This window comes from Cydia strobilella, chromosome 12 (genome assembly GCF_947568885.1).
Source record: "Cydia strobilella chromosome 12, ilCydStro3.1, whole genome shotgun sequence".
NCBI lineage: Eukaryota > Metazoa > Arthropoda > Insecta > Lepidoptera > Tortricidae > Cydia > Cydia strobilella.
In genome coordinates this window covers 1,906,170-1,921,941 of record NC_086052.1, presented here as the reverse complement: position 1 = coordinate 1,921,941, position 15,772 = coordinate 1,906,170, and the positions used below count along the sequence as shown (strand labels likewise).

The 15,772-nt window shown below is 36.1% G+C and overlaps 2 protein-coding genes across 2 annotated transcripts; both read right to left on the bottom strand.

Annotated features, from left to right (window-relative positions):
• Positions 1–1,829: 1,829 nt before the first annotated feature.
• Positions 1,830–4,636, bottom strand: LOC134745962 (uncharacterized). The gene is made up of 4 exons (XM_063680111.1): positions 3,584–4,636; positions 3,190–3,258; positions 2,196–2,285; positions 1,830–1,889 (listed from the first exon to the last, which is right to left on the bottom strand). The coding sequence occupies exons 1-4, from the start codon at positions 4,589–4,591 to the stop codon at positions 1,830–1,832; spliced, it is 1,227 nt and encodes a 408-aa protein (XP_063536181.1). The 5' UTR covers positions 4,592–4,636.
• A 3,005-nt stretch (positions 4,637–7,641) lies between these two features.
• On the bottom strand, positions 7,642–10,508 carry LOC134745748 (gustatory receptor 68a). The gene is made up of 4 exons (XM_063679824.1): positions 9,384–10,508; positions 9,083–9,154; positions 8,769–8,858; positions 7,642–7,736 (listed from the first exon to the last, which is right to left on the bottom strand). The coding sequence occupies exons 1-4, from the start codon at positions 10,380–10,382 to the stop codon at positions 7,677–7,679; spliced, it is 1,221 nt and encodes a 406-aa protein (XP_063535894.1). The 5' UTR covers positions 10,383–10,508; the 3' UTR covers positions 7,642–7,676.
• Between the last annotated feature and the right edge of the window lie 5,264 nt (positions 10,509–15,772).

The window sequence follows — 15,772 nt, the reverse complement described above, 5'->3', positions numbered from 1 at the left end:
TCCCATACAACAAACTTAAATTTTTGCCGTTTTTTGCGTAATGGTACGGAACCCTTCGTGCGCGAGTCCGACTCGCACTTGCGAAATCGCCGTGAAGTTTGCGAGTGTGGAGTCATACGTCAACAGCCGGGTCCACCACACAAAGCGAGCATACGCGCGAGACAATTTACTCGGGCAGAAAATTAATAGACGCAGCGATCCGAGGCGCGCGTGTTGTATCGACATTTAAATTAAATTAAAAATCATTTATTGCAGATCATAACAATCCATAGATTTATAGACGTGCCTCCCGCGCGCCGCCTCGGTCGAGGCATGTCTAGACTGGCCGTTTTGTGCGCGAGGAAATTGCCTCGCCCGTATGCTCGCTCTGTGTGGACCCGACTAACGTCGCGATATGTTGTCTCCGCGAGGTCGCGGGTAAGAATCAAACGCATATGTTGCATATATATTTCGAATCGTCTCTCAAAGCTCTTCATTTTGATACCCCACTCGATAAGTTAGGAAGATTTTTTTTTCCAAATGTCGCGCGTTATTGTGTATTACGTCCGCCATGTTGTTTTTATAATGACGTCACATAGCCTATGTCACCCGGGATGACGTAAGGATTCTAATGATATATCATACATCTAAATCGGTTAAGGCATTCAGAAGTTATGGTGGAATAAAGAAACTCGCATACATACAAACATGAACGCTGAAAACAATACACTCCTTGTTTTGGGCAGTCGTGTAAAAAAACAATAAAGAAATTTTACTTTTATTAACTTGTTCAAAATATACATACATTGTTGATTTAATTACTTATTAGGAATAGGTTAATGAAGTGGGTGGTTTAATCTTTTTTGAAAACACCCAGACACCAACAATGGAAAATACGGACTAATTACAGGACATTTATTAGACCACTGAAAACAACACTTGTGGCTCTTTAATCTACATACTATTGTTGTTGATTCTTATAAAATAAATAAATAAATGTAAATAAATAAATAAATGTTTGGTAAATTTGAAAACCCTAAAATTTTAAGAGTTGTTTTACCCCTGGCCGACTAACCGTAACGTTTAATTTAATTGAAATTAGAATTTTTTTTTTACTGATCGGCGATTGGCCCTAGAAGACAGGGCCTAAGATGGAGCTCACCGGTTCAGTAACAGCCTATTCACTCTTGTTTTAAAGAGACCGAGGTCATATTGATCAGGGAATACAGATGGCGGGAGCGCATTCCATTCCTTAGCCGTCCGTACCAAAAAGGAGGAGGCAAAACGTTTCGTCCAAACGAATGGAATGTGGACCACGAACGGGTGCATTCGCTCCCCGCGCCTGGATGTCCGATGATGGAAAGGGGAAGGTGGGATCAGGTCGTGCAGTTCCTGTGCGCACTCCCCGAAATGTATCCGATAGAACACCGATAGGCAAGCGACTCGACGGCTATGCTCAAGGCTCTGTATCCTTGACTTGACAGATGGGTCATCGCCAAAGAGTCTATGAGCCCGGCGCTCTATTGAGTCCAGGGCCGCCAGCTGATATTTGGCAGAACCGTCCCATAGGTGGAATTTATTAGCATTGAGACAGTATGGGGATGTTACAATACATTAGTTTTACAGTTCATGTATCTATAGGTAGCTTGTATGCAAGCGTGCAAATTTTATGTCAATGAAATTACACACAATAAATTGGAATCAATATAAAATGTCAAATAGAAATACTTAATTGAAAAAGTTAACATAATAGGCATATCACAAAACAATTATATAACTAAGTATTTATGACTAGGTAATTTGAAAATATGACTAATTTAAAATTTGTTAGTGAAATATGACTTAACGACTTAACGAGTCTTTGCGAACTGTACGAGTATTATCAAGTACATCGCTGCTGCTGCGACCATCTGAAACGAATAACAATATATATATATATTTTAGATTACCTTACAAATGATACGTCCTCAAGGGTCGCGAACTTAGAATATCGACACAATGGGCATTTTAACCTCGTGACTCAAGTCGTGAGTAACCCGGCGTTAGGTATAGTTGTTATTTTTGATCATTGTGAGTTTACTGTGACAACGACTCAATAAACTAAATATTTTTCACTTTTACATTTTCTTAGCTTAACGCGAGGGATACAGCTCACAGAGCCACTTTTAGTTAGTCTAAGTGTCTTGCAGTAAAGTTGTGGTGTAAATTCAACTTACATTAAACATGAGTGGAGCTTCTAATGGAAAATAATCGAAAATTGTGATTTCAGTGCTTTGAAAAGCCATTAACGTTGAAAAATGTTGAATCTGGAGACAAAACAAAACGAACGGTAATAATTAGGTAGGTACTTACTGATTTAAACTAACACGATATACAAAGTGTAAGGAAACGCTCCGAATTCCTTTCAAAATTTGACGTACGAAGACACAGAGAATCTACTATTAGTTGTGAAATGACTATTTTAAGCGATATGAGTATGACTAAATTTATAATAGGATAAATATGATGTGTTCCATTATTATAGTATGATGATGTATGTATTAAGTTTCTAAATTATAGTATTATTGCTGTGTATTTTGTAAGTGAAAACTATTTTCCATTAACAATTTTTGCCACATTTCTCGCCTGAAACACAGGGTACCCTAGTTCAGGCACATGTAGAACGTCACTATTTTGTAAGTCTTTGTTTCGTATGAATGTAAGCATGCCACGTGTTTTTTGAATAAATTATGTTTATGATATTCACTCATAATTACAAAACGAATACAGGTCAGGGCAATAAATAAAGTAAGTTTACGCAATTAAGTCCCGTATTCACTTTAAAATTATAATTAGGTACTGGTACTCCAATACTGTTGCGTACTGTCGAATCCGAATATAATAAGATGATCAATAGCAGTTCACACAAAACGAAATTTGACTTTACGTGGACGCGAGTAGTTACCCTTTACCAGGCTGACATTTTAAAGACGACAATCGAATGTTAGTCTTACTCATCGAAAATAGAACACATGTTTGAAGTGCCGTATGTGGGAAATATATATCCCTTAGCCTGGTAAAGGGTTAAGTAAGGAGCATTGGGGTAACTTTAAAAGCCAGTTAATTTAAAAACTGCTAATATCTACTAAACTATTATAGCAACAGTAAGCAAGATGCCATGATAAGCGTTGCAGTAGCGCAATTGCTGACTGAAATGCTGACTACACATACCTCAACAAATAGTTTTATATCTTCGTCGTGACTTCGAATGTCATGTATTGTTCGTCCAATTGCGAGCGCCTGAAATAGAACAGTAGATTAGACTAGGACTATTTCGGTTAATATCAAATATTTTTTTTTTTTAGAATTACGAAAATTCATTATTCATTTATATATACATAGCCGAACCAGCAGTACTGATGGTGTGATTCAGATGGGACGGAGCAAAGGTGCTAACACACGTTACGTCCCATAATAAGATAATAAGAGGCACCGACACCGACTCTTCTGCCAAGGAACCAACGTAAGACCATCTGGCCTTGAACAAATCCGGAGGCTCCAGGACGCAGGGAACGTTGGCTGACGTTGATATAATTAATAATTATAGTACAACCAATTGAGCTACCTCTGCTTTTAATAATGATCCTGAACGTGCCAGAAAATAAATCTTCAACAGTTGCAACAAAACCCAGTAGGAGCATTCGATCAAGTTGTGAGTTGTAAAGTTGTCTTGGTAAAGGAGTCCTTGGCAAATGTCGTAGGATTCACTGACCATCGTATGAAAGCATTGGAACAGGGAAAACATAATAGGAGCTTGGAAAACCGCATTGATCTGTCTCTTGACACGTATCGCCTTCACATACACGCACTGCATTTGAGACAACGTTATACGAATCCGTCCCAAATCCACTTTTGAACTACTGTTCTTTATACTTCTTCGCGCTTTCATGAACATCCTGCCGTGATCCTCAATATTCTTCAATAATGCCACTACCATCAATACAAACACATAATAGAAAGCAATCAAAATGAATTGTATTATCTCTGGTAAATTGAAAGAAAAAGTTATCAATATGCTTTTCCATAAGCTAGATGAGCCAGCGTACGTAACGGCCGTAAGTGTGAGCGGGATTAGACATATAGTGCCGATAATTACACAGTTGACTCTTGCGCGAATACGTCCCAAAATGATCCTTCTATTGACGTAAGGCAGGTCGTCCCAAGACCGAGCGATCTCTTTTAAAATGGACACATATATTTCTTTGCATCGGAAAGCGCAGAAATACGTAGCGTTACAGAATGTAAATTGTGTGACCAATTCAATTATGTAATTGGCCTTCGCCGTTTGGTCATCAGCTAGAACAGTCTCTTCGCGTGAGGTTAACACTTCATACACGTGGAGTCCGAAAAACACGTACACGGTAAGCAGCGTTAAAAAAGCACAACACGAATGTTTAAAAGCGGACTTGTGCAAAATAATGCAGTCTACATTTCCGCGTGGAAATTCTATTGAGCAAGGGATAAGTCCGAGAAATGAGAGGACAATGTACAAAGGTTTGAAGATCTGGAGTAAGCGTAATTCCTCATTTCTTTTCACAATAGGGGAGAAATACAGACGCAGCGAACTAAACATTGTTTTACTTAGACTTGAATCGTTAGGAATGTGTAAACTATTCAAAGGCAGACAATTTATTGCCGAGCGTGTGTGTCATGAGGCTAGGATACTAATAACGCAAAGTGGGTGTGCATTGTAATTATACCAAACTCATCACTTCATGTTTTATTATTCACGGGTATTCAGTCATGCGTTATCAATGAATGCAGTAACTAAACCCCTAAAACATCATCGTATTAAAGCAGAACGTAACACGAACAAATAATTAAAACATATATTGTACTCTTCAAACGATAAAACCGTTTGTTTAACTTGTAAAAAATATGAGTATCAAAACTTTAGACTTCCTATTTTACCTACATGTTCAATGTAGGTACGCTATCATCATTGTACATTGTACAGCCTAGAGTTTAATTTATTATTACAGGGCCCGCCGCTCCACCCGGTATTTAGTTTTTCAAAATATGATATTGATTAGATATTCCTCTCGATACATCCCTCTCGTCTAGGTATATTTGTGAGTGCCAGATTAGTATCAAATTCGCCCCCTCGAATTTAGTTGAGATCGCATGTCATACGGCAGTCAATCACTACACTCATTCAGGTTATTAAAGTAATTTGTAATGTAACGGTATTGGTTGTAGTCAATATTTATATTCAAATATCACACATTTACACATTTATTCAGCAAATAGGCCACAGGGACACTTTTACATGTCAATTTTTACAAACAATAAAATTAACCAAAAAATTACAAAAAACAATTACAAATATGGAATTTATGAAATATTAAATACTTTGTTAGAGATGTATTCGGTCTCTAAATGTCGAATTACACAAAAAAAAACTAATTAAAAATATACAAACAACAGACAAGTACTAAAATTGTTTAGAGATGTAAAAGTCTCTAGGTGTCAGAGATAAAATATACCTATATAATTTAAAAAACGATCATCAAATTATCCTTAGAGGTGTAAAGGGTCTCCAAGACTTGAATTGTTATATAAGTAATTAAAAGACAAGAAATTAAATCAGACAAACAGACAAGAACCGAATGAAGTGTCTCACGTTAATGCCACTCAATAATAATGCAGGCAATTTACAATAACAAACCATGACTGATTGTAACGCAGCGTACTACGTAGGCGAACAACACGTGAACGCGAAGCGAAGCGAAGCGGCGAGGGGTTAATCAATCCTTTGATACCTATAGAAGTGTCCTACGTGGGCGATCTCGTTGCGAATGCGAACGCCGTGGGCCGCGCCGCGCCGCGCGGTACACGTAATTTTATTGTCCAAGAATTAGTCTTCTCTTGCCCATCGCCAACATTTCCCAACAGTCAGCCATGTCGTTTAAAATAGTGGTGTATATTTTTCGGTCGCATATCACACGGAAAAACCGGCCAAGTGCGAGTCGGACTCGCGCACCGAGGGTTCCGTACTTTTTAGTATTTGTTGTTATAGCGGCAACAGAAATACATCATCTGTGTGTCAGATACAGTCTGGTGACAGACGGACAGCGGAGTCTTAGTAATAGGGTCCCGTTTTTACCCTTTGGGTACGGAACCCTAAAAATGAAACTGTACAAAATAATACTTGCGTAATCAGGTCAACGGCGTAGCTTATCACAGTCATTTTGTCTTCCGTCATGGTATTCTCTTTACCAGAGATGTTCAATTCTTGTAAATATAAAATGAAAAAGACATGAATTACGACAATCATGAATATTGTACAGGCGGAATTGATTGTGCTGTTTTTAAGATCCACGGTAGTTTTACATATTCCATCAGGAAATTTTATGGATTCTGGAAATAATCCGATAGCGGAAAGTAAAACGCAGAGAAGTTTAAAAATCTGCAAGAGACATAAGTCTTCTTCATGATTAACAACTGGGGAGAAATATTTTTTCAATGTAGAAGACATGATCTCTAACAAGTTGTTCTCGGTTGAAAGTAAAAATAATACTAAATAAAAATAATAACTAAGTGTAAGGCCTGAGTGGACGCTCGAAGCGGAGCGTTCGGCGGGGCGTGCAGCGTGGCGTCGGGCTCACAAGTGATGTGAGCAGCGTGCACTAAGGCCGCTCCTATACGTTTGCATTTGTTTAACATGCACGCTGCACGCCCAACTCGAGCGTCCACTCTTACACTAAAAGTCATTAAATTCAATTAGCTGTCACTAGAACAGATCTTTGATAACAAAAACACAAAAATTAAAGATTAGCGATGGTATCTTTTGCTAATTGTCAGAAATATTTCAACAAGTATGCATGCTTTGGTTTGTACATACTGATAAAACTATTTTAGTCACGAGATCGTATTGCATGTGATAGGATATTTTAATCAAGAGTAAAATTATACTGTCAATATAATTTTATAAAACAGGGCTTTATTCGAGATGTACAACTGTCAGATTTCGCATCAACAACAAATAAACTCTTGGTGATAGTTCGTATTTGACAACTCACAATTTTTTCCACAGCAACGGGAGATCAACACGATACGTCACTTTTCGCGAGTCTCACTTACCGGTCCAACTTACCTACCTACACTGCAGCCGGCTAACTAGCGGTAAATGATAACTTGATTCTTATAATGAAATACTTATGGACTCCTAATACTATTATTAATGACATAGTTGTGTACTCGTGGAATTAATTTCCTCGGACAAATCTTTAAAGTCCACCCTGTTATCACACTTTTTAAATACAGAATCTAGAACCACACTTTCACATGAAAATCTAACCTATAATACTGGGATGATGGCAATCAGGGCGTCCTCGTGATCCATCATCATTACTTAAGCCAAAAAATACGGTTTAACTCACGTAATTTTAGTGGCAGTAAAATGGGATATGAAAGTGGGAGGGAGGGTAAACAATAACGTTTCGGTGTGTTTCTACTTCTATTATATAAACCTAAAAGCTCTATGCATGCCAAGTTTCGTGCTTTCTGCCAAATGGGACCATAGTTGAGGTTGAGGCTAAGAAGCCGCACTACATTGAAATAAAACTAAAGTAATCAATATAATATTTATTGGCACGGATACCAAGAGTTTTTATTGAATTTACATGTTTCGCTGTAGATTAAACCTCTAGAAGAATTTACTCAGGTTTATCGAACTGCACCAAAATTACTAAATACATAGCAGCAGATGCAATAATCTGAAAAAATAGAAATCGCATTGCAACATGAATTATATATCAAGAGTAAAGCGCGTGGTTGTTTTATGCGATAAGCGCAGCGTTCAACGCATGCGTTAACGCAATGTATAAAATGACAATGCGCTTACCGCTGTGTTTATCGCGTAAAACAATATACTTAGTGTCATTAGATTATCTAATCTAAAATGGCACTTTTCCTACATTCCGTTAATTGCGCATGCGTTCAACGCTGCGTTTATCGCATAAAACAACCCGCGCGCGTAATAAAAGGATTATTTACGTAACTTTTAATACTAAAAAATGAATTCAAATCATCATTCCCTTGCCCTTGTCACATTCACTTGGGGTCGGCGAAGCATGTCTTTTTCTTCCATACCTCTCTGTCACCCGTCATCTCATCATGCACTTGCGTTAGTTTCATATCATCTCTCACACAGTCCATCCACCTTTTCCTCGGTTTTCCTCTCCCCGTACCTCCCTCCACATTCATTCTTAATACTTTTATCGTCACATGACTTTCATCCCTCCGCATCACATGCCCGTACCACGCTAGGCGATTTGCCCTTACTTTTTCTGTTATGGGTGCAACTTTCAGGCTTCCTTTTATATACTCATTCCTTATCCGATCCATTCTCGTCACGCCACACATCCACCTCAACATTCTAATGTATTCAAATACCCTGACTAAAACTTGTGTCTATAATATATTTGAGGAATTTCGTCATTGGATCTCAGTCCTGATAAAAAGGGGTAATTCAAGAGGTCCAAGCATGTGAAAAATAATAACTTAAATTGGGTAATATCATATAGGTTTAAATAACAAAAATAAATTGAATATAACTCAACTAACTTAGCGGTTTCACTATTTTTAGTCTTTACGTATTTTTAGTCTTATTTCAAACATAGACAGAGAGAATCATACTATCTTTGTCTTACACTAGTACTAGCACCCAAAAGAAAGGGATAAGTATAATTTTCCTGGTTGTTACTGACTGACAAATGGTTTGACCAACTATAGCTTATGCAACTTACATTATATACCAGAGTTGAATCCAACGGAAAATATCCATAAATGGTAATCGCGGTGTCCTGATAAGCCATCAATGATGAAAAATGTAGAACCTGAAAAATAAGGACATTTGCGATTTTTATGACGTGTACAATGTTCCTTCTGAAGAACTTCAAAGGCCCTCCACACTCGTGCGCGAATCGCGGCTTCGCGCCGCGTATTCTGGAGCGACCTTCAGATGATACGCATTTACATAGTACTTAAATTTTCCCTTAAGTTAATTGTTTATTTTATCTTCCCCTTTATGCAAACAATCAGTACAAAGTAGATTACTTACATCTAAATACACTTTCAAATCTTGATCTCCACTGATCGGGATATTGTGAATTGTGCGCCCAATTTCGTTTACCTAAAACATTTAAAAGTTAATTTAATAATTCAATTCAAATTCAATTCATTGGCTAGGCCCGCTAAGGATGACTCACGTTAGACCGGGCCGGGGTCGGGCCGGAGCTTCCGGCGCTTCGTTTTCTATGGAAAGCGACACGTGATCACCGATCAGCCGGCCCGGTCTAACGTGAGTCATCCTTTAAGTTTCTTCTGCAGCTTCTGATGCTTACTGTGGGTAGTAGAAATACCTGTGATTTCAGCAAATCACCCGATTTAGCTAAAGCGTACATTTTAAGTAACTGGTTTAACACCCATACGATGCACTCAATAGCATCATGCGTAGTGAAGTTAGCCTGGAACGACAGCCCGTGGTATATCATGTGGGGCATGCTCACCAACTCAAGGAAGCATACCACCAACGCCACTAGTAACGGCGCCTGGAACGCCTCGTTTATCTGCCTCTTAATCCCCAACGTCTTCACGTACATCTCCCTTAACTCACGAATGCTTACTACCAAATGAGCTTCAAGCAAATCATTAGAAACGCTATTCTTTACAAGAGAAATCACTTTAAACTCCTCTTCAATATTCTTTAACAGCGCCACAATCATCAATATCATCACGAAGTAAAACGCTATCATTGTAAACTGTATCAGATCTGGTAAGACAAAAGTCAGTGTTAACAATATCGTCTTCCAGACTCCTGAATAGCCTGTGTATGTGGCCACAGCCAATACAAGAATCATTGCCAGTACAGTGGTCAAAACCACACAGTTGATATGTATACGTAACCGTCCGAGAATCAATGTCCGCTTTCCCATTGCAAGCCTATCCCAGCAAACAGCCATATCGTTCAGCATAGTGATGTATAAATTCCTGTCACGAATAACGTAGAAATAAGAAACCGTACAAAAAAGTATTTCTAAAACTAGGTTAGCAATGTAGTTCATTAAAGTCATTTTATCTTCCGTCATGGAGTTATCTTTACTGGACACGTTTAATTCTTGTAAATGAAACAACAAAAAGGTGTGAACAATTACAATCATAAACAAGGTACACAACGAATTTATTATACTGTTTTTGATTATCAAAGTGGTATTTTGTATTCCATCGGGAAATCGTACAGCTTGAGGAAATAAACCGAGAGCGGAGAGTAAAATATACAAGGGTTTGAAGATCTGCAGAAAACATAGTTCTTCATCCTTATTCACAAGTGGTGAGAAATATTTTTTCAGTGAAGTGAACATTATTGGTTGTAAGTAATTCTTGGCCAGTAGTTAAAATGATACTGGAGAATGGAATAACTAAAACTGGACTAGAATGTTTTAATTTATAATAATTAGTGTGGCGCGATAGCATCGCTTACTAATCGATGAAATATTTTAACCCATGTTCAGTTGTCCATAGTTTATTATAAGTTAAACATTGCAAATATATAATTTACTGAACTTAAAAAAATTATCCGGTTATAATTTATATTGCATGTGACACGGTCTCTAACTAATTAAGCATCGAGTTTGAACTGCTTGATAAAAAACCGGCCAAGTGCGAGTCGGACTCGCGTTCCATGTATTTTTTATGAGAAACGTGAGTGAAATGTCTTTAAAAAACCCGTAGGGGTCGGATCAAAAACTAAGTAATTAAGCCCGACTCACGCTTGACTGCACATTTCTAATAGGTTTTCCTGTAATCTATAGGTAAAGATCTATTTTGTGTATTTTTTTCAAAATTTTAGATCCGGTAGTTTCGGAGATAAGGGGGGGGGGGGGAATGGTAACTTTTTGCCTATTTTCTTGAATAACTTCTAAATTGTATATCCTAAAATTATAGAAAATATATATTTGAGATTCTCACAATAAAAAAAAAATGAGCTCTTTCATTTGATATGTAACACGATATAGTTTGAAAAACTTTATTTTTTAATTTTCACATTTACCCCCCAAAAGTGGCCCCCATGTTTAAAATTTATTTGTTTACGTTACATTTATTTATCATTTATCATTTATTTATTGTATTGTCATGTACATAATAGGTGTTACATAATATAAATTCAGATCATGACACCCTGTAAGGGCACACAATAGTAATATTATTCTAGGCTAATTACATTTACTTATTAGTAATCAATTTAAATTAAAATAAAATAAATGACCGCAAATCTTAAAACTAAATCTAAGAATATATCGTCAAAAATAATTGTATTGGTAAATGATTAAAGTATCAAGTAAGTTCCTAGTAGTATTGGTAATTGAATTGATTTGTCAGTTTATTATTAATAGTTATTATTTAAATTTATTGATGTCGTATAATAATAAGTAGGCTAATGGTAGAAAAAAATGTCAAATTGCAATGTAAAATCCTAGTTTCATCAGTGTCATATTCATAACATTACTACATACTTAGCTAAAATAATAATATAATGTATTATTGGAATTTATTATGCGCATTACATTGCTGTGAATAGTGTGAATAGAGGCAGACCGACGATTTTTATTTGTTATGTTTCTTCGATATCATCAATAAATTCTTGAAGGCTATAGTAGTTTCTATTTATTAGAAATTGTTTGAGTTTATCTATGAATTTTTTTCAGATGTTTCGTTCTTTATTTTATCTGAGAGCTTGTTATAGATCTTAATAGCCATCATGTTTGGGCTTGCTTGGTACAATTTTAAATTAATGTTTGTTGTAATTGTCAAATTATTTTTGTATCTCGCGGGGTATCGTCGTGGTTGTTCATCGACTTTTGTGAATAAGTGGGGATATTTCCGAACGAATTTGCATATTTCGAGAATATAGATTGATGTTAAGGTCAGTAGTTTGTGGTTTACAAAGAGCGGCTCACAACTCTCTGGGCTTTTGATGTTGCCTAGAATACGTACGCATTTTTTTTGAAGGATGAATAAATCTTCAATATTTGTAGCATCACCCCAATGTATAATACCGTATTTTAACCACGAGAAGGCATACATGTTCGTCTTTGGGTCACAAACTTACATATGTATACCAAATTTCAACTTAATTGGTCCAGTAGTTTCGGAGAAAATAGGCTGTGACAGACAGACAGACAGACAGACGCACGAGTGATCCTATAAGGGTTCCGTTTTTCCCTTTTGAGGTACGGAACCCTAAAAATGATAAACAAATAAAAAACCGGCCCAGTGCGAGTCGAACTCGCGCACCGAGGGTTCCGTACTTTTTAGTATTTGTTGTTATAGCGGCAACAGAAATACACTAAAAAGTACGGAACCCTCGGTGGGCGAGTCCGACTCGCACTTGTCCAGTTTTTTTACACTTGAGATATTGTAGGCACAGCGTTTTATATATAGTTCTGTGAGTGTATGAAGTTCTGTGAGGCGATGGATAAACGTGAGTCGTCTGTTAAATATTAGATTTATATTTTTAAATGTCTGTTATATAATTGATTACATAATTGTATACACTTTATATAAATTCCACAGTGAATTGGTTTAAACTGTCATACTGTGTAATTTGTTGAATAAATAAAATAAATAAATTATGTTGCCTCTGTTTTGACCACCTTTGTTTTATGGCATAACTTCATGCTTTTATTCATTTTAAAGCGAACAGTTAAATTCCCAGTTGCTTCAATTCAATGACCTCGGGAAAACTTATTTATATTTATACTTAATTAAGTATTGTACCTAAAGCTTTATTATTTTTATAATCGTTTTGAACTAATGAAATACACGATTTCTAAAAATTACAGCATTGTGCAATCAATATCTTGGGCGTAATAAAAATAATTATATTTTATACATTTATTGGCCTATCATATTTGTTTTTAGCAGTAATAAAATATGTATACTTATTAACCCTCATTGAAATTTTTATCTTGAAGGACATCGGGCTTCTACTGTTTCTAAGTTTCCTTAAAGTTTCTATGGAAATAGGGTTGTCGCATAATAGATCCCAAAGTGATTATTTTAGAAATATTACATTGTGAGATTAGTTCATTGTTGTTCTTACATGTGTTACATGTGTGGGATACCTACGGTTAATATCAAGTCTTTATATTATTTGATATAGATATGCACTTTTCAAAGTCTCAATGCTTAGCATTAGTACAAATTTACGGATTCACATATGAGACTTCTCCTGTACGATGAAACTTAAAGGTTTAAAGGTGTATGAATTAATAATGAAAATACATTATTTAAGTAATCAGTATATTCAATTATAATAAAAAATAAAGCAGTTTACATTATAACATTTTCAGTTAAGTAAAGAGTAAAGATTTTTTCCCCTCACTAGCTCGGAAAGCCGTCTTTTATCCTTTAAAACAAGCGGGGAAAAACGCATTTTATCCACTAGTGGGGAAAGTAATTTGACCTTGGATGGAGCGTGTTTAAGTCACAGTCCTAAAATTTATGCTTATGTCATCCTAGTTCTGTGGTTTAAGTAGCTTTTGACAGATAACAAAACGTAAAACGCTCATAATAATGGTTCGTTCGATATTAATTATCATTAAATAAATGGTTTGAGAATTTAATAAAAAATACCAAATTTGGCTTTATTTAATGATTTTAAGTCATAAACCTTAAATTCCATAAGAAACATTTGTTTTTTAAATGATGTTGAATGTAATTCTGAACGCACAAGTTGAGTCGATGCAATTTCAAAACGCATCGTCAGAAATGTCAGCATTGTCAACAAAATTTTTCTCACCGGCTCCGACACGTAAAAATGCACAACTTTTGGAGTTTTCTGTTATAATATCGTATTATCGTAAAAAAAAAGCGATTCCAGTGACGAAGATGATCTAACGCCTGTGGATGTTGCACTTTCCTCGCTATAGTGAGGGGAAAAGTTTTGTGTTACACACGGGTGCAAATGTATTTTACTTCTCGTGTGTTGAAACACTCGCTACGCTCAGGATTCTATTTTAGAACCACTCGCTACGCTCGTGGTTCAACTATAGAATCATTTCGCTTGCTCGTGTATCAATTCCACACTCGCGGGTAAAATACAACTTTGCACCCTTGTATAACAAATAACTATTTATCGAGCGAACTTTCTATAAGTTTTTTGACTTTCTTGTCATGTCGTTATGTTACTAATCGTATGGTCCCACAATTATAAAAAGTTCGCTCAAAAAAAAAACGAACCGTAAATTTGTCATACCAAGGTGGTATAAAATATAATTTACTTATATAATATAATAATCTCATAATTCCTCGTCTGAATATATTAATTTTTCTTCGGTGTATAAAGTTATATTTGAGTTCTCATTATTTTGATTTATGTGTACTGGGACTGGGTTTGAAATTACACTATAAATCTGCATCAAAATGTCAAAATTACGCTTATCTTCATGGAGACTATATAAAGGGAGCCAAATCTATATGTATGAAAAGTGTCCATCAAAAAACAGTAATTAGGCGGCGCTACCATACACCGAAATACTACCAAAAACAACCTACGTAATTTGGTCGGGTTATTTGTAGCCTTTTATGGTTCATGTTATACTCATGTCCCAGAGCCTAACTAGCGCCACCGGAGAGATTAGGAACTATTATTTAAAGCTGAAAGCGATCACTTTTGCAACAATTCTGCCATAAGAGATTGGCATCCTTTCTATACCATCCATACTTTATCTTCTTATCATAAACGTCAAACATTACATACTAACAGATCTATATAAAATAAATTAAAATAATTTTCTCTCCCAATAAGGATCGTCATATAAGTATGTATAAACAAAAACGTGTCAAAAATTGATTTCAAATCTAAGCAATTTAGAATCATCATTAAAATGTTAAACAAAAACAACCCGTGCAAAGCCGGGGCGGGTCGCTAGTATATTATAATGATTATTTATTTTTATATTTTTATTTAAACTTTATTGCACGATATAAAATTGTACAAATGGCGGACTTAATGCCTTGGGCATTCTCTACCAGTCAACCATTGGGTCAAACAGAAACGTGTAGGATTGTAGAAAGCGAGAGGAAATATGAAACAATTGATTATAGTATTTTTTATTTGGTATCAACTTAATGCTTAGGTATATAGAATTACCTACTTGAAGGAGCTCTTAGGGCCACCCCACACTAGCGTTTTCCGAGCTTCGGCGTCTAGTCAACTCTATGGCTGTTGCTCGACGCAATGTTAGGCCCCATTCGCATGAGAGCTTTTTCAACGCGCGTTAAAAAAGCGTTTAAATGACACAAATGGAAACGTGTGTATTTATTCACACGATGGCGGTAGCGCTTTTTATCAAGCGTTGTTGGATTTTCAACTTTAAGCCTTGAACTTTAAATCAAATTTAGCGTGCGGGCAGATTCAAGCGGAGCGACGCTATTTCCCATAGCGCTGACTAGACTAGAAGGGAAGGGGCCCTAACACATGCGTGGTATTGTATTTGTATTCACAGTAAATTTAGTTTCTAAATAAGGTACCTGTTATTTACAAATATTGACAAGTATAGCAGACAATTGATAAACCTAATCATTACTATAATGGTCCACTTGTGGCTCTTCAAAACGTTTTAATAAAACACTTCCTTAATGCGTTTTTAATGGTCGTTTCAATAACAATAGGTATTTGGATTGTTACACGTGTAAGTTGCAAGTTATAATATTAGTTTATGTGACTGCTACATAATGAAAGAGTTTC